The sequence below is a fragment of the Cryptococcus depauperatus genome, chromosome 2, assembly GCF_001720195.1.
Source record: "Cryptococcus depauperatus CBS 7841 chromosome 2, complete sequence".
Lineage (NCBI taxonomy): Eukaryota > Fungi > Basidiomycota > Tremellomycetes > Tremellales > Cryptococcaceae > Cryptococcus > Cryptococcus depauperatus.
In genome coordinates, this window is record NC_089469.1 from 534,555 (window position 1) to 556,035 (window position 21,481).

Genomic DNA, 21,481 nt, shown 5'->3' on the forward strand with positions numbered 1-21,481 from the left:
GGGACGCTCAAATAAAACTCCTGCCACAATATACCAGAATTTTCAGTCTTTTCAATTCATCATCACTCCTTTTCATCTTTAAAAACATAAAAGCCATCTAATACTGGGAAAATGTCGTCTTTCTCTCCCATTAAAACTGCTGGCACCATTGCTGCTGTTGCCGCTACTGGCTTCCTTGGCTATGCCATCTACTTTGACTACATGCGTCGAAACTCTCCCGAGTTTAGGAAAAGTCTTCGTGAGTTGTAAAGGTCAGGTATTATGACTACTGACCGTATAAAATTTATAGGAAAACAACAGAAAAAGCTTGCTGCTGTTGCTGAAGCCAATGCCAAGGCTAGAAAAGACACTGATACCAAAGTTGGTCTTGGGAATTTCCATCGTATTTATAGGCTCTGATTCATCTTCGTACAGGCTCTTCGTGAAGGTTATCTCAGTATCCAGACTGAAAAGCCCCCTACCACTCCTGAACAACAAGAAGCTTACTTTGCGGAGGAGGCCAACCAGGGCGAACAACTCATCACCAAAGGTGAAGAGTTTTATGTTGAGGCCGCGTTGCACTTTTTTAGAGCTTTGAGGGTGTACCATTCTCCTGGAGAACTGCTTGCCGGTATGTATCGTTCTCTTTCCTCTTTGAGCGTTTTGGCCATCAAAAACGGCACTCAAAACAATATGCTTACTGAGCGCTAACTCGACATCAGTTTACCAACGAGTCGTCCCTCCTGCGGTTCTTGAGATGATTATCCAGCTTGTTGCCATGTCCACTAGCCGAGGCGCCCCTGGCGCAGCGCTCTCTTCCAACATCTCACTTGAAACCCCAGCTCAACCTCCTGCAAGCGTTGAAGACATTGACGATGCGGCTCCTGAACAAAAAGATGCCCACAGTTCCAACAGCACCAGTCAGGGGAGTGGAGCTGACTGGGAAAAAGTTTCTTCAGAGTAGGATGGGCAGTAAAACAGATAAAACGGAATGGAAAGACAGGGTAGATTGCCTATCTGCCCAAGATACGTGAGAAGTAATAGGAGGAGAATGGAAGAACTCAACATAGACGAACAAATTTGAATTTTTGCGATACTCGGAACAAACGAGAATCATGTATTGACAAACAAGCGACTGTTGTGACGGACTTGAAGCAGGGCGGATGGTGTTTCAGAATTCTCTCTGATTGCGTGCTGTTATCGTTATCCCACGACTCACCATGTATTCCCTAATATCTCTTGAAACTAAGAACATGGCGCTGTAACGGTTTACACTGATTAAAGTGATTTTGCAGGATGTGATGCTGTCATGACTTGTAGGCATACGTCTATTGACATTGTACATGCCAGTTTCCCTTTTGCTGTTTACCCGAATCAGTATCCAACCTCAGTCTCTAAACGGTAGCTTGGGAATCACTCCAAAGATCGTTTTAGGCCCAACATCCATTGGCGGATTAGGTTAATAAGCCAGAGCTGCTAACCAGGGACATGCCACTTTCTTTTCAATCAACATCTGTTTATCGTCATTTATAAACCCATCTTTAGCCAACTCCTACAGGCAAACCTGTTTCACACTCAATGTAATCTCCAGAAACCCAAGTTCCCAGACTCTTTAGCAACCAACCTTCAAAACACTCTCCCTCGCTCCCAATACACTCACCGCCAGGCAGATGGATGCCATTCCCTATGCCCAACATTTTCAAGATTAGCAATGCATTCCTCTTGTACTATTTCCGCCAGAAAACTTATCAGCCGAGGTATAGATAAAAGGCAAGTTGCCAGCATCAGCTCTATTTTCCTGAATCTGATCCTACAAAGAGTCATCGTTTAGCTGGTCAAGCACAAATACCCTGGAGAATTTTGCAGCTTTGCTTGTAAAAAAAAAAAACGTCGCTATTGCCGCAAAAAACCCAACTCTTTTTACTCTCGGAAAGTTTACCCTGCATGATATCGGTCATGAACGAAGACAAATGAACTCGAAAATGCCGTAACAAGTCGGAAAAAACCATCCATGACGAAGGCCTTGCAAGATTTTCAAGCTAATTGGAATTCCAAGTCCCCAGGATATATACTTTTAAAAGTTGACCTGTCTACGCATCATTAGACAATTGAAGATCCTCTAGGATTTTTTCAAGCTCATAGGTCGCAATATCTGTTGATTTTGGGTCAGTATCCTTGCTCCACACCAGAGTGATTACAAACTGAATAATACTACTAGATTTACCGATTTGCCGATTTACCATTTATCTGACGAACTGTATACTCTTTTAAAAAGCGGATTTCTACAACGGCTCGGCTTCCCTTGCTCTACTTGGTCATTTACTCTGCAAGATAACTCATCACCATGACATCTACGAGCAGCAAGAAAGCCTTGACGCTTTGTCTCTTTCAAAGTTTTGCGGGTGTACTCTTTGGCTGGAGTAATTCTGAGGGAAGTGGCTTGGTGAGTATCTTAGTGATTTCACTTCTATTTGACGCTGATTCCAAACCCACTCATAGTTCTCAATGCGTCGTTATCAGGAGCGGTTTGGTACTTGTGATTCCGCCGGCGTCTGCTCTCTCAGCACAACGAGGCAGAGTGCCATCACTGGTTTACTCTCCGTGGGTGCCACGATAGGTGCCGTGGGCTCTGGTTTCATTGCAGACAGGGTAGGTTGTTCTTGTCGAGTTGAATGGCTTTGGGAATAGAGGGATCAATAGATTGGAGGCATGAACAATGGCTAGAGTTATGGGCTGATGTTATTGCTGTAGCTCGGTTTGAGATCGACTTGCATGCTTTTCATCTGTATTTATCTTATCGGTGCAGCTATCGAAGTAAGTTGATATCTTATCTCTTGATCTAGAATATATCTCAAGATGAAATGTGCCCTCCTTTCGTGCCTGGGGTGCCTTGTAGATATGATAAGCTAATTTTTTATTTTCCCCCAGACTTCTGCAATGAATACTTATGGCCAAATTTGTGTTGCTCGACTCTTTACTGGTCTCGGTGTCGGAGCAACATCTGGTCTCGTTCCCGTTTTCCAGGTATGTTTTCTTGTATTCTGTCTGGGTCATTGGCGTTGACATGCCGTGTGCAGGCTGAGGCGGCTCCTCCCAGATGGCGTGGGTTGGTGACTGGATCTTTCCAGCTTTGCGTGACACTCGGTATCTGGGGCGTCGCTATGGCTAACTGGGGCATGAGCAGCCACCAAGGCGATGTCTCGTGAGTTTTGAATGCTATTTAGTCTTTGCATACTGATCTCGTTGTTCACAGTTGGAGACTTCCTGTAGGCTTGCAAATGGTCTGGGCTATTCTGTTGCTTGGCGGGTTTATCCTCTCTCCTGAATCTCCTCGGTTCTTGGCCAAGAAGGGCGAATGGGACAAGTGTCGCGAGAACCTTGCCAATCTCCGTGGTGTTCCCATTGACCATCCAGATGTCGAGGTTGGTCGGACTTTGCTCTCAAGGTGTCGAACCTGACATGATGTTTTAGATTGAAATGGAAGAAGTCCGCGAGGCTACTATTAATGATCAAGAACGTGGTCAAGCCCATTACGCAGAATGTTTCTCTCCCAAAGACCGAATTCTATGGCGAACCATGATTGGAGTCTTTGTCCAGATCGGCCAGCAAATCACAGGCATCAACTTTTTCTTCTCCTATGGTGTTCAGTTTGCCCAAACCGCTGGCCTTGACAACACTTATATCTTTCAAATTATTCTCGCTTCTGTCAACGTTGTCATGTCTTTTCCTGGTGTCTTCGCTGTCGACCGAGCTGGCCGTCGTCCTGTTCTACTCGTTGGTGGCTTCATCATGTTTGCAGGTCAAATCATCGTTGGCGCCATATCCAAAGCCTACCCCAATGACAAGGTCGCTGGCGATGTTCTCATTGCGTTCACTTGTCTTTTCATTGCTGCTTTCGCTTCTTCGTGGGGACCCGTTGCCTGGGTAGTCTGTGGTGAGACCTTTCCTATCAGGTTGAGTTCTCTTTGCGTCACTCTTGTGAGTCCGTTCAAAATGGACAAACAATATTTTGAGCTGAAGGACCATTGTAGGGTACAGGCGCAAACTGGCTATTCAATCTCATCATTGCCTTTGCTGCTCCCCAAATCCAAGCTCGTATTGGTACAGGCATCACCTTTGTCTGGGCAGGCTGTCTCGTCCTTTCCTTTTGTTTTGCCTTCTTCTGCATTCCAGAAACCAAGGGACTCAGCATCGAAGAGATTGACGCACTTTATCTCTCTCGTACCCCTGCCTTCCGTTCAAGCAAATTTGTATCTGACCAAAAGTCTCATGCTCAGCGCGCCAACGAAAAGCACAACTCTCGCTTTATCCACGCTGAGGGAAGAGAGAGCAAGCCTAGCCAACGATCCAGCGACGAAGATGATCAAATGGTGTAAGGGGCAAGTTGTGGTATCAACTCTCACAATCTCTTGGTGTTTCTCTTTTCTGTATCCTTACAAACGCATCCTTGCTTGAACAACTGCACAGTCGTTGGTCAATGCAGGCCATGAATTTTTGCAGCATTTCAAACTATTACGCATCCATCATGCCATTTAAATCCCATGGCAGTTGGAACGTACATAGATCGGGACAACGATGTCAGATGTGGAAACTCAGACAATCTAGAATTTAACCCAAGTTTCTTAGAATATATAACAAACCCACCTTACTTTCGTAATCTGTCTTTATTTTTTGATCTACAGCGGTAAGACAGCTCTCAGCTTTCTCATGCATTCTCATTCTCCATGTATACCATATGACTATCCAAAAAAAACCAGGTCAAAACCCTTATATACCAGTTAGGCTCACTGGAGGAACCTCTGGCGCCTATCGCTGTTTTGGAAGACGGAAATCCCAAAATTTCTAGCCGCCCGTTTGGATTCACTTATCCGACGCTCCGTGTCCCGATCTATGTACGTTCCCAGACTGGCTCTGTGTTTTTATATTTGTAAATTTATATCGAAGTGGTTGTACATGGGACGCCTTCATGGTCACTTTTACTCTAGGCGGTAATGGTGTACCCTGCCTTGTACAGGTTGCAAGACTCATATAGCTACAGACGTCCATGAATTAGAGTGATAAACGATTACAGAGCGGTACTGTTTAAATCCTCGTCGGAGCTCGTTACCTTTGTCATTGTATTTATCTGAAAATTGCTGGTAAACCATCTTGTTTCTCTTGCAGGTCAAGTCAGAATTATTGAAATGATGAGTATAGCTTGGTTTGTGGAGATGGAAAGTCTATATTGGGAGAAAAATAGAGGTGAAATTGTTGACCGGAAGTTTTTTGCATTTTATCCCAATGCTATTTCTTGTTACACTTTCAACTTTTTGACTTTTGTCAACTCTAAAACCACCAGAAGCAATTCAAAAAACACAATGTCTTTTTTAGTACGCAGCACTCTGCGTGCTTCTTCCTCTCATCTATCACAAGCCTTGCCTCGACCTATACTCTCCCACAGGACAGTTTTTGCCCTTTTGCCCCGTTATAATTCTACCCAAACTACATCGACAACAGTTGCCTCTTTGGCATCGCAACCTGCTGCCACACAGCCAGCTACGACATCACCAGAGCCCTCAGCCCTTCCTTCCGAGATCCTCCCGCCAGACGAGGGGATGAAGCGAATCACAAATTCCCTTAGGATTCCAGAATCTTCATTTGTAGCTTCAAGCTCTGATCCATTGTCAGAGAATTGGTGGATAGCTCTTACTAGGAAAGACAGCGACTCTCAGTATCCCTCGAAGTTCTATTCTGGTCGTTCATTAGAAGTTCTTCGAGGTTCAAATGCTTTCTTGACGACCTATAAGAGATTGCAAGGGGTGATGCGAAATGGAAATATGAAGAAGGAAGCGAAGCTGAATGAGTTCTATGAAAAGCCTAGTGTGAAAAGAAGGAGACTGAGAAGCGAGAGGCACAGAAGAAGATTCAAGGAGATGGTCAGTTTTTCCCACTTTTAGCTAATTTTTGCTGATATCATGAGTAGGTGAGATCTAAAGTGCAGCAGGCCATGGCAATGAGAAATAGGGCATAATAGATACATGCATTTCTTCCTAGGTTGAGGTTTGCTTCATCCGCTAAAAGTATTACAACGGGCTACATCGGCCTCTAGGCAGACATATAGCAAGATCCCTAATCCGTACAGTCGTGAAGATGTGGAATGTGTTACAACACAAAAGTAATACCATAAACTTATTCGCTTCTCAGCTGAATTGGCTGTATCACAGAATCTGACCCAAAATGCTGGTTGACTGTCCTGTGTCGTTTGTCTGCTTCATAAGCTTTGAATGTTTCTTCCGCATCTTCACTCATCTTGAAGCTGTCCGTATCCAGACCTTCTTTCTTAAGCGCTGTCAGCCATAGGGGCAATGTTGGTTCCCAAATAGGATGAACATTGGTCCGATCAACTGGACAAGCCCAAATGGCTCGATCGACTTCACCATGAACAGACGGCGCTTCAGAACCAGCCTTCATCGCGGGCGTTATATCAATAAATGAGAAGATGTATGGAAATTTATCGCAGAAAGAAGAGATAAGGGAATTGTAATAATTTGTCATTTGTATTCGGATTGGAAGGGTGCAGAGTGGCGGGGAATGTGTCAGCAGAGATGTGATGGGATTTTTGGCTCGCCCAGCACTCGATTTAGTAGTGAAAGAGTCTGATAAAGGAACATCGCTCATTTCGGTGATAGGTGTAATAAGAGAAGCTGGGGTTTGTGCATCTGTTGATGTTTCTCGAGATAGCGTGGGCGACGATGATGTTGACGAGTCCCAACCAGCTTTTGGTTGAGCATGAAACACATCGTTCACTTCAAGAGTAGAGAGCCCATCTACGAGATTGTTTACTCTGTCTCTGCTCCTCCACTGAGAATCATCATTCTCCCTCTCTACTAGCTTGTGTTGTTTTTCGATTTCTTCTTCCAGTCTCTCAACGTATTTTTCCGGTATACGAGGCAGCATCTCATCTTCAATTAGTGGCGGCAGAGCAGAAGCTATAAAGACTTTGGGCAACCTCGCAGAGCGCCCTCGGGGTCCTTTAGTGTGCTTTCTCTCAAGTGACATCAGACGTTTGCCAATGGGTCCTTGGACGATTTCTCTTTCAAGCCATGCGGTGTAGGCGCGCACAACAGCTTCTACAAAAAGTTCGGGACCAAGAGCAGGTCCTGTCGGGGACGTTTCTGTGGCAGATTCAAGTACACTCATTGGATTATCGAAAGAGTCAGTCCAATACTCGGAAATATCTTCTATCGTTTTCACCTTGGTAGGCTTGAAAGTTGACGTTGTTATGGGTTTGTTAGCCAACTGCCAAATGTAATTGATCTGTAAATCAACCTTGAAGCTTGTGAGCAACATACTACAACACCGGTCAAAAGTGCAGCCTACGTTACCAAATACCAGCAGCACTGAGCGCCCTTGCCGTGGTTGATAGGCATAAGATGGAGATACCATCAAGCTGTTCAAAATGGGTAACAACTCTTTGGAGACTTGTTTGATCGATTTGGGATTATTCAACCCCTAGGAAATGCGTCTCAGCTCTTCATAATGGCCGAAAGTCATGACCAACTTGCCTTGGCTGATGCTCCTTTAAAAGTCTTGACTTGTACTGAATCTCCATCCATCAACTTCATTGGCCCGACAAAGCTGTCACCAAAGACATGCAGCGTAGCCGGTGAGCTTTGATCATATATCCTGTTATTCCGAGGTTTCGGAGGTGTATCATCCCATTTCTTTCCACTCCTTCCATTTGAAGGAGAGGAGCCATGACCAGGGCTGCTGTGGTTGGATGAGGTTGAACCAGGGTTGCTAGGAGACGAATATGGCCTCCGAAAAAAATGAGAGCGACCAGGATGTGAGATATTCTCAGACCACTGAACAGAGCGTTGGGATTGCGCTCCAGTCTGCGATGTTTTATAGTCATACGACCTACTGCCATTGAGAGAGCGAAGGTTTGGTGACGTATAATCGGGTGGAGTGAGAGTAGACGTGGCCAAACCAGAAGGGATTGGTGGAGATGAGAGAGAAGAACGATCGCGAAGGTGAGGTGGAACGTATGCAGGCATTGTTAAAGAGTGGATTGGTGGATTGGTTTTGATTAATATAATCCAAATTATTTAAGCTGAATCTTGAAAGTTGGTCATTACGTAACAGATGACGTTTAAATGGTGATTGTAGTTTAATGTCTTTTAAAAAGACATCTTCAACATGTCTTTCATTAGACCTTTTGATCTTACAGACATACTTCATTTTAATAATGTGAACGCGGATCCTTGGACGGCTACAGTTAGTCAATTGTATAGTCATACAGGAAGATATTTGGAAAACTGACACTTTACGCCAGTATCACAGTGGCTACTATGCAAGCTACATTGCACAATGGCCTGATTGGTGTGTCACAGTACGAGGGGCCTTTGATTCCTCGTTGAAGGCATATAGTTGGTATTGATCTCTACCTCAATCAATACTAATGCCTCAGTAACCAGTGATATCGAAGAATGAACCGCCCGCGCCTGATCCACAGCACCATGGACATCTTACAGCGCTTTCCATCACTCCTTCCTATCGTGGCCTTGGTATCGCACGTATTTTGATGAACATTTTGGAAAGATTGAGTGGACCAGGCAAGGCGTTCGTCCATGATCATTCAGAAAGCCGAGGAGATGGCGTATCACCTGGTCAGAGTCCTACAAAACCATCTGAAGCAGGAAATCAGGCCAAATTATCTCATGGTGCAGCAAAGGATTCTGTGGATGCCTATTTTGTGGATCTTTTCGTGCGATGCAACAATAAAAGAGCTATTGATATGTACGAGGTACTTGGATATAGCGTATACCGAAGGGTTGTAGAGTGGGTCTTGATAATGTTTAATGAAAATCAAGAAACTGACTATACGGTTGCGGTTTAGTTACTATCATGGCATGGAAGGCATTGGATCCAGTAGAGACGAGCTAGATGGCTTTGATATGCGTAAATCAATGCCAAAAGACGTAGTGAGTAAAAAACTTAAGATCATGATGAAAACTGATTTTAAAAGAAAAACGGATATGTGCGGTCAAACGGTCGCGATATTTTAGTGTCTCCAGATCAAGTATGGACTTGAAAATCGTTCAAGACCGCAATCCATCCGTCACTAATTTTATCTGCGTTTTGCAAAATCGAACTGCAAAATTTTAGATTACTCGGTCGCTTTTTTCGCTTTATGACACCAATAAACCTCAATGCTCGTTGAGACGATATGGAGTTGTTTTCTTCCATAATCATTGATTTTAATATGTAGGCGCGCTATACTTGCTGCTTGAAATCGTATATGGGAAGAGCTATCTGTTATTTTATTAAAACAGCTTGAGTTCCGTTGTTCAGCGTTTTCATTGCTCACAGAGTTTCAGTAAAGGATTTTCTCTCGGATCAAGATATGTTCTTTCATATTCAAAAAGTCAATCATGGGGTGTTTCATCAATGTCACGGCAGGCTGATGTATCACAATCTTCAATGACCTATGAGAAACCCAACATTGAAGTGATGAGAGTAATCTGTCGCGAATAAAATGGCTCTTGCACTAGATTTGCCGTATTGGTCGCTTTAATTACTGATCAAAACGCATTGAATATGTGTCTGGTTTAGCGACAAAATGGCTTACAAATAGATCGTATAGGTATACTTTTCTTCGACAACTTTCTGCCTGCTGCAACGTCCTTTACTGGTAGAGGGCACTGCAAACTTCCGTACAATGTGTGTCACCCTCTCCTGCAAAATGCTGCCTGTTAGCCTTTTGAAGATGGTTTGTCTTTCGAAAACAGGTAATGACGACTGTAAGCTGACAAATTGACCAGGTGTAGCACGCGATTATTCATGTCTTGTCTAATCATCTAATGCCGCTCTGTAATGATAAATTTGATAAGTCTTTCTAGACCGAAGGCTGTATATGACGATATTTAGAGAGGTTTGTTTAACACTCCATATACACATCAAGTCGACATCTGGTCAAGAAGAGTGAACGCTCCATACCTAGCTCAAAGTTAAGCTTTTTCCTCAGAACTCTTATCTTATTTTGTCAGCTTGTTTTTCTATTGCATATTCTGCAGAATATGCAATAGAAAAACACTGAGTGGAACTCTATTACAGAACTCTCAAGATAAAACTTTTGGCGATTTCGCCATATGGCTAATGGGCTTTTTAACCTCGTATGATGTGCTTTCCAGCTACTGACTAGAAGTAAACTTCTCTCGACTTGCTTACAAACAGACATTTTTCAACACCTATCCAGTCTCTGTTTAGCTATCTATCTAATCATGATCGTAAGGCAGTTGCGAAAGCCTTAAGAATCCTTGTTGTTTAAGAGGTGTTCTGGATAAATCTGTCTTCTAAGGATGCTATGCATTACTAATATGTAGAATCTGCAGTCACAAAGGTCATGTAAGTAGCATTCTATATACGTTGGGGACCTAAGATGTGATCCAATGACGCTGATCTGGATTCACTGTACAACCGTACGATTGATCCTTTCTCAAACAATTGCCGTTACGAAGAATGTCTGAAAGGATGCATTCTAGAGTATAAAGAACTGTAAAGAGGTCAATTATCGCTTGTTTTGCATTGAACCTCCCAGCGTTACAGCACAACCCTCGCCACTATCCTCACCACTCTACAATCACTCTCCACTCAATCAGAACAACCTCCCAACACCGAATCCAACGTCTGTCTTCCCCCTTCACGAAAACACAATAACGCTGAAATTATGACTCGTAACGTGCAAACTACAAAAGCCCGAAAGATTGCAGATGGACTAGATAGCGTCTGCAAACTGGTTCAGAATGAAGAACTCGTCTGGTAAGCATTACATCTAAATATTCGAGTGCTTTGAGATAAATCCATATCTAGGCTAGGCGCCTCTCCTCATCTTCCTCCAGTAGCCCAACAACCTAGTCCTTGTACTAATCCCATTACTCTCGAATTACAGACACCAGCAGGAGTCGCGAATCGATCTCTGCGTATTTCTTCTTCCAATCAAGGGAAATTTCTAACTGATACCCTCAACCAGCATGTTTCAACCATCTCAGACGAAAACTCTGGTGACGATAAGGGCTACGAAGGATCGGTGGGATTTTATATTGCTGAAATACACCGCGCAAACCCAGTACGATTTCGAAAAGCGGAAAACCCCCAGTTGTTGCAGATTCAAGTGGATCCTAAAGTAGAAAACCGCGTCGAGCTTCTCCCATTCTCTCCCGGCTTGATCAAAGATTTGAAAAGTTGGCAACAAAATGATCCAGATGATGGATTGAGGGTTGAAAGTAAGAATGATACTGCACTCAAATGTCAGGAGCCAATGATGCAGCTCGCGCTTCCTTCAAAACAGACAGAGTTTGCTCCAAATCATATCCGCACTGATAGCCGATCTGAGGACGAAAATGCCAGCCATCCTTTTCTACGAGCAGGAGTACCGATTTTCGACAGTGACGACCCAAAAGTTGATGATGAAAGCGAACAGTTGATCGACAAATTTCATGAAGAACAAATAGATCGCGGTACTTTTGGCGAGAAGGACGCAATGCAAGAGCTCATTGAGAGAACTGGAAGAGTAGCAAAGAGAGCCAGGATGACAAAATTCTAATATATGGTCTCTATGCATACATCATTGCTCTTGACTCAAATGGTAAGATACTTACAACAGCGCTAGTAAGCATAGCCTCAATGGTTATTTTTCGTCTTTTCTAAACCGCACCAGCTTTCCATTTAACATGACCTCCTCCCAATCATTCCCCAACTCTATATCCTCGTCCTCTACAACTTCACCTGCCTCCAGATCCAATATTTTTTCTCCACATCTATCATCTTGATATACCATCATGGCCGCTTTCGGCAGATTTGAAGTGACATGGTTATGGGCGATGAAGGACGCTCGACGCCGCCGATATTCATATTTCATGTCATTTTGATGGTGTTGAGATTCCTCTGGTTCATGTTGAGAATGAACAGAGTCCGGCAGGACCTTTTCAGAGCTAGGTAGCTGCACAGAGTTGCCTTGTGTGGTACTCAGTTGCGCAGCTTCAACAGCAACTGCCCCAGGGTTATACTAATGGTGACAACTTAAGTGTTCTTTGAATCATCTCTCGTTTCATCAAACTCACTTTCTTAAATTTTCTAAAGTTTTCCAGCACTGTCACACCAAGGTTGTTCTTGATAGATTTAATTTCAAGGATGTCATGCAAAGATGGCCTACTTACTTTACAAACCTCCACGATAATTGTCTTTTCCGGATTCTTCAAATCCACGATGTGTCCGCCATTAAGTTTGGTGACCTCTTCGGCGACAGCGTGAATCATGTCCATCCGATCAAGTTTATCCGAAAATCTTGAATTTGTATCCACAGCAAACTAATAGAAAGGAGTAAGAAAGTGGGTACGTAAATCACGGAACGGGGCACCAGCTCACTTTACAAGGCTTATTGTCGACAGTGTAAAATGCAGGCTTAATGATAACTGCAGCAGCAGCGTTAAGCTGACGAAGTGTAGCCCTGGCAGTGATTGTAATAGGTAAAATTCGTTTGCAATATCTGAGTATCATGGCAATCAGGCAACAGGATTTTCATGCCAACCAAGTTACTCACCTCAAAGGATATTTGCCAGTCATCTCAGCATTTTGGAAGATGTGTTGGACAAGACGTTGAGGATCCAAAGGCGGTACAACGACCACATATATCACTATTCGTGAAGCATTGAGCATGTCTGATTGGTCTAAATCAAGTTTTATTTACGGCAAGGGCCATCGCGACGGCATAGTTCTATTATGTTAGGAACCTCGTGTTACCTTTCAACAAAAGTTGTGGCGAATACCCACTGAATCTTTCAGATTTCTTCTCATCTTTCATAGAATCCAGGTCTCTTTTGAGCATCTCTTCAAAGTCCATATCTTCATTCGACACTTCTCCATTGCCAGAATCTTTTGTTTCTGGATATATTTCGTCTGCAATTTGCTCTAGATACTGAATTAATTCTAATTCTGCTGTCTTTTCTCTGTCTTTTGTTGTTGACACTAGAATTCCTGGTGAAGAGAGGATTTCAGGCTGAACGTCGACATCATTGACTAAAAGCTTTATATGAAGACAAAGAAGCGTACAAGTGGGTTTTCTCTGTATTTGTCAAGCGGGAATGTCTTGGTATCTTCTACTTTCCCGTCAGACATCCCGTCTTTTCTTACATGTTTGCTTCCTTCTCCGCTTCGCTCTCCTTGGTCTTTGTTTTGAAATTTGTAAAACTTGTGCTTCTGTGTCGTCCTCTGCCCAGAGACGGTCTTGAACTTTTTCTGATTGCTTGCTCCTCTTCCATTTAGCTTTCCCATATTTATTTATCTGTTAAATTACTTTCTATGGGCTTTTATGAAAGTTGAAATCAACTACAGCCTGAAATCACGTGACTTATTCTTTGCGGGGTTCCATGTCATCTACAGAAGTTATATTTTGCATTAGTAAAATGTTTTGGCTTTGACGATCTTTTTGGGCAAAAAATTTTATCCATTAAAGCGACGGCCGACCTCTCCATGCAATCTCAGAGACATAACTACCCAGAAGCAGGACAAAGCTCAGCAACTTCAATCCCAAGACCCAGTTCTACAAGTCCACGTCAGACTCCACAGCATTTCGAGCAATCCCCAAATGAGACCGCCCGAACGATCCAGTCGACATACTCTTCATTGCCATTCAGCTATGGATCACCTTCTGGATCCTCTGCGCCAAAAGATAGACAGTATGGCGGAGGGCCATCTTTCCGATATCGTGATAGAAGAAATCAAGCTGGTAACTCCCCAAGTCCCAGTGCGAAGACAGGGGCAAATTTATCCCTCTCACATGGGAGCAGCCTGATGGGAGAGAGGAGCGACGAGCTTGGAAACTGGCGAGCTTTACATGAAGTCTCGGGAGAAGATGCCAAAGAAGACGAATCGAACAAGAGCAAGATCTCAATCAGTCGCTTACCATCCTTGCCAACTCCTGGAGGACGTAGCCCGCGATTGATGTTTGTCCAGTCTTCGCCCACTGCTACCCGCGCTCTGGAAATTGATCGAACACCCTTATTTACGAGAGATAGTACTGGTATGCTTGATCAACTGTCATCGTCTCCCAGTCCGCTAGAAAGAGACCTTACCAATTATCCTTTCGTTGCACCAGGTGATCAAAGTACTCCTAGGGCAGTAGGTCAAGTCTTGCCGTCGTCGGACCCCACCGAAACGCTGCCAGTTGAGGATCATCTTGATACAACGGCAGTCAATCACGCTTCGCCCGTAACTGTTCCAGTATCAACATCTCCCAGGAAGGTGGTGTCTCAATCATGTAGGAGGTTTTGAATGCTTGATTGTCGTCGTACTAATTGAAGCCCTAGTTTGGCAGAGGAATTGGCCGCCATCACTTGTTATTGTGAACATTCTTAAATGCTCTTTAGCCTACTTGATAGCATCATTATTCACGTTTGTTCCTGCATTGGCGTCTGTTCTCTCAACTCAGTCTGAAACCGACGCTCACGGCAGAACCAATGCCAAACCTGCATATTCGGCACATATGGTAGCGACTATCGTTGTATATGTAAGCCCTCATACACAATTTCAAAGTAAATTGATTATTCTAATCCATCACACAGTTTAACCCCGCCAAATCATTAGGCAACATGTTGCTTTCCACTCGTTATTGCTTTGTTCTTGCTCTTATCTCCATTGTTATCTCTCTTCTTTCTCAGCTTACACTTCAAATATTTGATCATTATTCACCTTCTCACGGTAAATCATGGGACTGGGTAAGTGAGATGGGGGACTGGGTGGTCTGCTTGCTATGGATTGGAGGAACAATGGGAGTGCTGGCTTGGTCTAAGCTATGGGTCGGTAATCCTAGTTTCAATTCCGGTGAGTCATATTTTATGTTCATTACAAACTGGCATAGGTTTATTAGTAATCTATAGGCTGTTCGATGGCTGCTATGATTATTTATAACGTCGTAATCAAGGAAGGTGCCCTGCCAAAGCTGCTTGAAATCATCCTCATTGTCTTAACAGGCGGTATGTTCTTCTTGTCTCAATTTCATACAGAACCGCTAATAGTAATAACCAGTTTGCATCACCAATATAATCTGCTTCATAGTGTTTCCCGTGTCGGCCACAATGAAATTGCAAGCCTCCATCTCCAAATCTCTGAAGTCATTTTCCACCCTTCTGGATTTACTTACATCTACTTTCCTTCTTGAAAAAAACACAATAAAGGAAAATAAAACAACAGTCAAAGACGCTGTCAGAGATCATTCTGCTGCGTTCAAGACTCTTCAAAAAGATTTGACCGAAGCAAAACATGAACGAGTACTTGATGGCCGCATTCGTGGAAGAAGACTTCACCTTTACAATGCTGCAATAACCTCCCTTGGTCGCTTGGCACAGCATCTCTCGGGCCTACGAAGTAGCACTCGTCTTCAGGAAGCTTTGATTCGCGCTAAACAAGAGGGTAAGATATCTCTTGATTTTGACACCTTGGATGGCACTTCCAAGCTATCCGTATCCGCGGTAGGGTTGGAAGATGAGCAAGGAAGAGCAAAAAAGGGTTTTGGAACACCCGAAGACGATATAAATACCAGTGTGAAACTTTTTATGAAGTTTAGGGAAATTGCAGGTGCGCAGATGGGTGCTCTGAACGTAAGTCTTGTTCCACAGAAGACGCTTAACTCACCACTTCCTTTTCAAACAGAATCATTGTGATCAAGCTCTAGAGGCGGTTCAAGCATTATCTAAGTCTGAGCAGACCACCTCCATCGACCTCTCAAGCATTCGCTCTAGCCTCGTTCTGTCTTTGAAAGATTTCTCACGATATTCTAGTCGGGCTATAAAACGCGTCTATGCTGGCCCACGGCGCAAAGGGGGTGTCTACCTAAAAAGAAGACACGAGGAGCGTACTTCATTCAATGACAACGATATAATTAGCAGCAGCGATGAGGATGAGGTTAATCACATTAGAGATGAGACCTATGTAAATGGAGGCGATAAACAAGAGGAGGATCTGTTAAACCAAAAACAACTGAATGATGGCCCCAACGAAACTGTCTTTTGGATATACTTGTAGGCGCTTTATGTTTATCAATAAGGCAATGACGTTTGACATCAATTGCAGTTTTTTGTTCACCTTTGAGGAATTTGCAAGGGAGATAGTCTTCTTGATCGACACAATGGACGAGGTGGGTGTAGATAATTTGTACAATTAAAATAGACAAAACTCATTTTCCTGAAGATTGTAACAGCCGAAAATGTCACTGCTTGGGAACATCTCAAGTCTGTCATGTTGCGCAAGAGAAACAAGACAGAGAAAAGAAGCGAATATCTCTACAAGCAACTTCGTGAGTTCTTGTCTGCACCCTTCCTAATACCTTAATACTGACACCTTAACTGGTTAGAAAACATCGTTCCTATCGATCCTTCCCAATTACAGCCTCCACTGTACCCCAAAAATACTCGGAATTCCATTGGGCCTGTTATTGTTCCTGAACTCGACTCTCTCAGCTGGATTGGAAAAACCAAGCAAGTCTTCTGGGCTGTAGGAGAGAGACTGCGACAACCCGATGCTAGATACGCGATCAAAACTGGACTGGGTGGTGCTATTTTAGCCGCGCCTGCTTACACCGAGGTTGGCAGACCGATCTTCCTAAGATATAGAGGAGAATGGGCATTGATTGCCTACTTTGCCACCATGAGCCAAACGATTGGTCAAACCAACCTCTTGTCAATAGCAAGGATCCTTGGAACTTTGTGCGTTGAATCCACTTGAGACGCTCGATACAAATGCTAAAAAATTTCCTTTTCAAGAATAGGAGCTGGCGTTGCTGTGCTCTTTACTAATTTGTGAGGTATTTCAATACAAAACGGAAGAGTAACTGATAGCTGACTTGGGCAGGTTTCCTGACAACAACATTGCTCTTCCCATTTTGGGCTTCCTTTTTTCAATTCCATGCTTTTATGTTATCACACAAATGCCTGATTACATGAATGCTGGCCGCTTCGTCCTCTTGACCTATGTAAGCATATTGGCCCAAGTCCATTCAATTCTGCTAAAAGATGATTACAGAACTTGACATGTTTATATGCATATAACACTCGAAGCCGGGGCGACACTACGGTAGAGGTGATAGCGTTTAGACGAGCGACTAGTGTCATAGTTGGCTTGCTGTGGGCTGCCCTGGTTTCAAGATATTGGTGGCCTTTTACTGCTAGAAGAGAGCTGCGAATGGGACTCAGCGAGTAAGGCGATTATATCGATATCTAAAGCCACAACTGAGAAGAACGTAATAGCTTTTGTCTTGATTTATCGTATCTCTACTCCAAGCTAGTAACAGCTTACAGCAGGGGTGCCGAGGATTCTCATTCTAACTCTGACGGTGCAGACATTGCGGATGAGGAAGAGCCACTGTTGTCTTCTGATGCTATAGGACACCCTCATTTGAGTGACAGTGTGCGGCAATTCATGGCAATGTCAGTACTATGGTTATTGCCAAGAATTTTGCGAGCTCATGTCTGCCTCCAGGGAGGTTCATCTTCAAAGTCAACTCAGTAGTCTCAAAAGCCTTCTCACGCATACAAAGAATGAGCCTCGATTAAAGGGGCCATTCGCATATGACTACTATAAAGAGGTATTATTGAGTTGTGAGAGAATGTTGGATAAGCTCCACAGCATGAGATGCGTGACCACAAGAGACGAATGGTAAGCATTATCTGCTCGTCATAACTATACTCAAACTGACAAGGTAACTTAGGGACAATGTGAGTATTATATGATCATTATTCGAAAGTTATTTTTCCACAATCTGAAATTAATATAGGGAATCCGGCAATCTTTTATAATACCAGTTAATAAAGAACGAAAAGCGATGGCTGGAAACGTGATCCTATATGCGAGTACTGATTCTTCTATAAACGCTCATCATTGTTGATTTGTATCTGTAGTTTTATACTCTTTCCGCAGGCTTTCGCCTTCGTACCCCTGTGCCGCCTTACCTTCCTCCAGCTGAAGAAGCCCGTCAGAATCTCGTTGCTGCTATCCGATCTTTGGACGTCGTAAAACGAAAGAGTGTCAGGGGAGGAGGAAGACATTTGCTATATTTTGCATACGCTCTGGCAATGCAGGTGCGCCCCACAGCAGATAAACCCATGGCCAAACTGACGAGGAATGTAGGAGGTTATCGCAGAGCTGGAATACCTTGGGGCTATGATGCAGGATGCCTTTGGCGTCATCTCGCATGGGTCAGCAGAAGATTTTGAAGAGCTTTTTGAAGAGGCACCTAAGGATTCTATCAAGGATGGACGAAGGGAAAGATCTTAATACTTGCATTGCTTGCAGCGTGGTGCACTATATACAATCTTGATTGTGCTGGTGATTCTATGGTCTTGAATAATTCATATTTAGTTGCATGACAAGTTTTGTATGATAGAAAAATACAATTGCATGTAGATGAATGAGAGATCTTGGGATACAACCGTGGGAAAAATATTGTGCCTGATTAGAATTCTTTCATATTTGCAGGCAGCTCAAAATTAGCCATATTACTCTTTTACTTTTACTTTTTCTCTTTCTTTTTCTACAAAAAGCTCAGAAAATGACAGTCGACATGAGTACTTTCACAGAGGTGAAACTGTTGACCCTTCTGAATGTGAGTGCTGTCAAAAGGCCTCGGGATGTCGATCAGCCAGGCGGCCATCGTTCTTCGCCTTCGACAAGACGCATTTCGACGGCACCGAGTTTAGAGGAGGGTGAGCAAAGAAAACGACGCAAAAGCGTGGTGTTTGGTGGCGAAGTGGGCCCCAGTGGGAGCACTTATTCAAAAGACTCCAATAGTAGAGCAAAGCGAAAAGGCAAAGCGGCAAGTAATGGGAATGGTAAAAATGAAGCTTTTGCCGGTATGGAGGAACAGCTTGAAGGCGAAGATAAGATCATTGATATTGCAGAAGATGAATCATATGATGAAGAGGGTCCTGAAAATTCCGGCGAGTTGATTCATCTTTGGGATGGCGGTGATTATAACTAATATGTTTAATAGCCAGCGTAGACCTTTTCAACAACCATTTTGGCCCTTCACCGCCCTTGTTAACGGCAAAAGCGTTGGCATCAGTAGAATCTGGGCAATGGAAATCTGAAAGGTCCACACTCAAGGGCTATGGAAGAGTTATGGAATGTGTTCCAGAGGGGACTTTGTCTACCTCTGCTAATGGGCAGACATCGAGGGTAAGTAGAGTTGTCGCTGTTTGAGCCTTATTGAACCTTGTACTAGATCACCCCAATGTTGTTGCCCGCGATAAAAGCTACTTCTTCTTCTGTGCCACTCCTCTCTACATGTCTATCTCATCTTGGTACATACAAAGACTTTTATCTTCACTCTCTTGATGGAGAATCGGATGGCTCAGAGAGCCAATTGTTGGGCGATCAGAAAGAAGCGATAAGAAAGGCTGCAGTCATACATTCACTAAATCATATACTGAAGTAAGCACAATGTGTCCGTCAACTGCATCCTGTTGATTTCGCCATTACTAGGACTCGAAAACGAATCATTCGTAATAACGAAAAACTTGCTCACGCCAGCTCTTCGGAGAACACCCAATCTGTCCCGGAAGCACCTCGCGACCAATCTTTTACTCGCCCCAAAGTTCTCTTCCTGCTTCCACTCCGTTCCCTCGCTCTTCACTATCTCAAATCACATCTGTTTCCCCTCGCCCCTGCAGGCACCCAAATTGAAAACCAACGCCCTTTCACTTCGTCTTTCTCTTCACCTGAAGACGAAGAAAGCCCGTTGTCTCAATCTTCGGCCGTTTCCAGATTCCCTATCGACCATCTCGTGAACTTTAGAGGCAACAGTGATGACAATTTCAGATTTGGTATTAAAATTACCAGAAAGGCCTGGAGAGTGGTGATGATGCCCGCAAACGAAGAAATGTTGATCGGTTGTGATATCTTGATCTCTAGTCCTCTTGGTTTTAAAATGGCTGCTGAAAGGGAAGACAGCACCGATCTCTTGAGTAGTTTGGAAGTATGCGTGGTGGATGGTGTAGACGTGATGCAGATGCAAAATTGGGAACATTTACAAGTAAGTTATTAAATGTATGAAGCTATATTGACAATGTCTTAGTATGTCTTCAACAACATAAATAAAATACCCAAAAGCCCCCATGGTTGCGACTTTTCCCGCGTGAAACCTTGGTATCTTGAATCACAGTAAGCTGTAGTCTTACATATCTCATCCGCTCACCAACCATCGATAGAGCACGATACCTTCGTCAAACCATCATTCTCAGTCGCTATGACAGCCCAGAAGCTCGCGCACTCTTCAATAAACATTGTCTTAATTTACAAGGCAAGATACGGACAGAGAAAGCAGACTTTAAAGGCGTGCTCGACAGAATCAAGCCTGGCGTACGACAAACATTCGAGAGAATTGACTTGGAAGGACCGAGAGGGATGGACCCAGAGGCAGCTGTTGACGAAATAGAGAAGCGACTGAAATGGTTTATTGAGGTTGTGAGTTGCGAGCGCTATGTAACGTCAATGATACTGATGTGATATAGACTATCCCTGCGTTACTACGTTCCGCCATTTCGCGCCAGAATACCCTCATCGTCATACCCTCCTATTTCGATTTCGTCCGAGTAAACAACTACCTTCGTGGGACAGACAAGGTTTCTTTTGCTGCCATTTCAGAGTATTCGTCCAACTCTGAAATCAGCCGCGCTCGAACTTTATTTTTCAAAGGCAAGAAAGCTTTCCTTCTTGTCACTGAGAGGCTCCACTTTTACCGTCGTTACAAGATCAGAGGCGCCAAAACAATCGTCTTTTATTCTCTCCCAGACCATGCTCAGTTTTATTCCGAATTCATGGAAACACCATTCCTGCTATCAAAAAACGACGGAGAGGACCAAGTGAGCGTGGATGAAGCGGAAGTGTCGAGCAAGGTCCTGATATCCAGATTTGATGCTTTGCGGCTGGAAAGGGTTGTTGGCTCAACCAACGCCCGACGAATAATGAACAGCAGCGAAGGCCGGTTTGAGTTTGTCTAGCAAGAGGACTGAAGCATGTATCCAATAGGCCTTCACATTGATGCTTGCCATAACAGTTTTATTTTCGCTTGTCTCGGGTGTCTTGCACAAAACACAAACAAAGCCTATCTTGCATTCTTTTCCTAAGCCAATATTCTGTAAGCCTATGCCTCTCCTGACGTGGCATTGTTTCATCCTTCTCTTACGTCAGCATTAAAACTGGCGCGCGTATTCATGTACATCGAGAATTGCCACGTGTAGCTAAAATCTTGTCACCTTGCAGAAGCGGGCCAGGCACGTAACTGCGGGGCACCCAAAGTTTGTCGAGTTGTACCCCAACCTGAGGCTATCATACGTAATATGCCTATCGGCGGCATTCGCCGAACCGCGTCAAAGTCTGAACTTGCATCCAAGCCAACATATTACATAATCATTGTGGCTTCGGACTAATGGATCGATCGCCGATGACGTAGCGATCGAACAAGTATATGGTA

The 21,481-nt window shown here is 43.8% G+C and overlaps 9 protein-coding genes across 9 annotated transcripts; 7 read left to right on the forward strand and 2 right to left on the reverse strand.

Annotated features, from left to right (window-relative positions):
- Positions 1–111: 111 nt before the first annotated feature.
- L203_101448 (uncharacterized protein) lies at positions 112–943 on the forward strand (the record flags this gene model as incomplete). The annotated part of the gene is made up of 4 exons (XM_066210888.1): positions 112–238; positions 290–360; positions 415–610; positions 702–943. 4 exons carry the CDS (start codon positions 112–114, stop codon positions 941–943), a joined length of 636 nt encoding a protein of 211 aa, XP_066066985.1.
- A 1,380-nt stretch (positions 944–2,323) lies between these two features.
- On the forward strand, positions 2,324–4,355 carry L203_101449 (uncharacterized protein; the record flags this gene model as incomplete). Its single annotated transcript, XM_066210889.1, has 8 exons — positions 2,324–2,422; positions 2,479–2,628; positions 2,731–2,793; positions 2,908–3,003; positions 3,057–3,181; positions 3,233–3,401; positions 3,451–3,957; positions 4,011–4,355. 8 exons carry the CDS (start codon positions 2,324–2,326, stop codon positions 4,353–4,355), a joined length of 1,554 nt encoding a protein of 517 aa, XP_066066986.1.
- A 981-nt stretch (positions 4,356–5,336) lies between these two features.
- L203_101450 (ribosomal protein S21) lies at positions 5,337–5,989 on the forward strand (the record flags this gene model as incomplete). Its single annotated transcript, XM_066210890.1, has 2 exons — positions 5,337–5,894; positions 5,942–5,989. The coding sequence occupies 2 exons, from the start codon at positions 5,337–5,339 to the stop codon at positions 5,987–5,989; spliced, it is 606 nt and encodes a 201-aa protein (XP_066066987.1).
- A 158-nt stretch (positions 5,990–6,147) lies between these two features.
- Positions 6,148–8,015, reverse strand: L203_101451 (uncharacterized protein; the record flags this gene model as incomplete). The annotated part of the gene is made up of 3 exons (XM_066210891.1): positions 6,148–7,287; positions 7,339–7,470; positions 7,524–8,015. 3 exons carry the CDS (start codon positions 8,013–8,015, stop codon positions 6,148–6,150), a joined length of 1,764 nt encoding a protein of 587 aa, XP_066066988.1.
- Positions 8,016–8,157: 142 nt separating this feature from the next.
- On the forward strand, positions 8,158–9,052 carry L203_101452 (uncharacterized protein; the record flags this gene model as incomplete). Its single annotated transcript, XM_066210892.1, has 5 exons — positions 8,158–8,235; positions 8,294–8,387; positions 8,436–8,799; positions 8,858–8,942; positions 8,987–9,052. 5 exons carry the CDS (start codon positions 8,158–8,160, stop codon positions 9,050–9,052), a joined length of 687 nt encoding a protein of 228 aa, XP_066066989.1.
- A 1,635-nt stretch (positions 9,053–10,687) lies between these two features.
- Positions 10,688–11,563, forward strand: L203_101453 (uncharacterized protein; the record flags this gene model as incomplete). The annotated part of the gene is made up of 2 exons (XM_066210893.1): positions 10,688–10,779; positions 10,831–11,563. 2 exons carry the CDS (start codon positions 10,688–10,690, stop codon positions 11,561–11,563), a joined length of 825 nt encoding a protein of 274 aa, XP_066066990.1.
- An 84-nt stretch (positions 11,564–11,647) lies between these two features.
- Positions 11,648–13,290, reverse strand: L203_101454 (uncharacterized protein; the record flags this gene model as incomplete). The annotated part of the gene is made up of 8 exons (XM_066210894.1): positions 11,648–12,025; positions 12,081–12,128; positions 12,177–12,326; positions 12,385–12,505; positions 12,560–12,653; positions 12,707–12,733; positions 12,790–13,015; positions 13,069–13,290. The coding sequence occupies 8 exons, from the start codon at positions 13,288–13,290 to the stop codon at positions 11,648–11,650; spliced, it is 1,266 nt and encodes a 421-aa protein (XP_066066991.1).
- A 198-nt stretch (positions 13,291–13,488) lies between these two features.
- Positions 13,489–18,285, forward strand: L203_101455 (uncharacterized protein; the record flags this gene model as incomplete). The annotated part of the gene is made up of 18 exons (XM_066210895.1): positions 13,489–14,275; positions 14,325–14,524; positions 14,580–14,838; positions 14,895–14,990; positions 15,043–15,614; positions 15,667–16,034; positions 16,087–16,150; positions 16,204–16,309; positions 16,367–16,718; positions 16,776–16,811; positions 16,864–16,984; positions 17,035–17,207; positions 17,259–17,438; positions 17,491–17,667; positions 17,720–17,726; positions 17,786–17,857; positions 17,910–18,089; positions 18,139–18,285. 18 exons carry the CDS (start codon positions 13,489–13,491, stop codon positions 18,283–18,285), a joined length of 3,897 nt encoding a protein of 1,298 aa, XP_066066992.1.
- Positions 18,286–18,559: 274 nt separating this feature from the next.
- L203_101456 (uncharacterized protein) lies at positions 18,560–21,008 on the forward strand (the record flags this gene model as incomplete). Its single annotated transcript, XM_066210896.1, has 7 exons — positions 18,560–18,951; positions 19,005–19,185; positions 19,232–19,440; positions 19,492–20,041; positions 20,084–20,169; positions 20,217–20,472; positions 20,520–21,008. The coding sequence occupies 7 exons, from the start codon at positions 18,560–18,562 to the stop codon at positions 21,006–21,008; spliced, it is 2,163 nt and encodes a 720-aa protein (XP_066066993.1).
- Between the last annotated feature and the right edge of the window lie 473 nt (positions 21,009–21,481).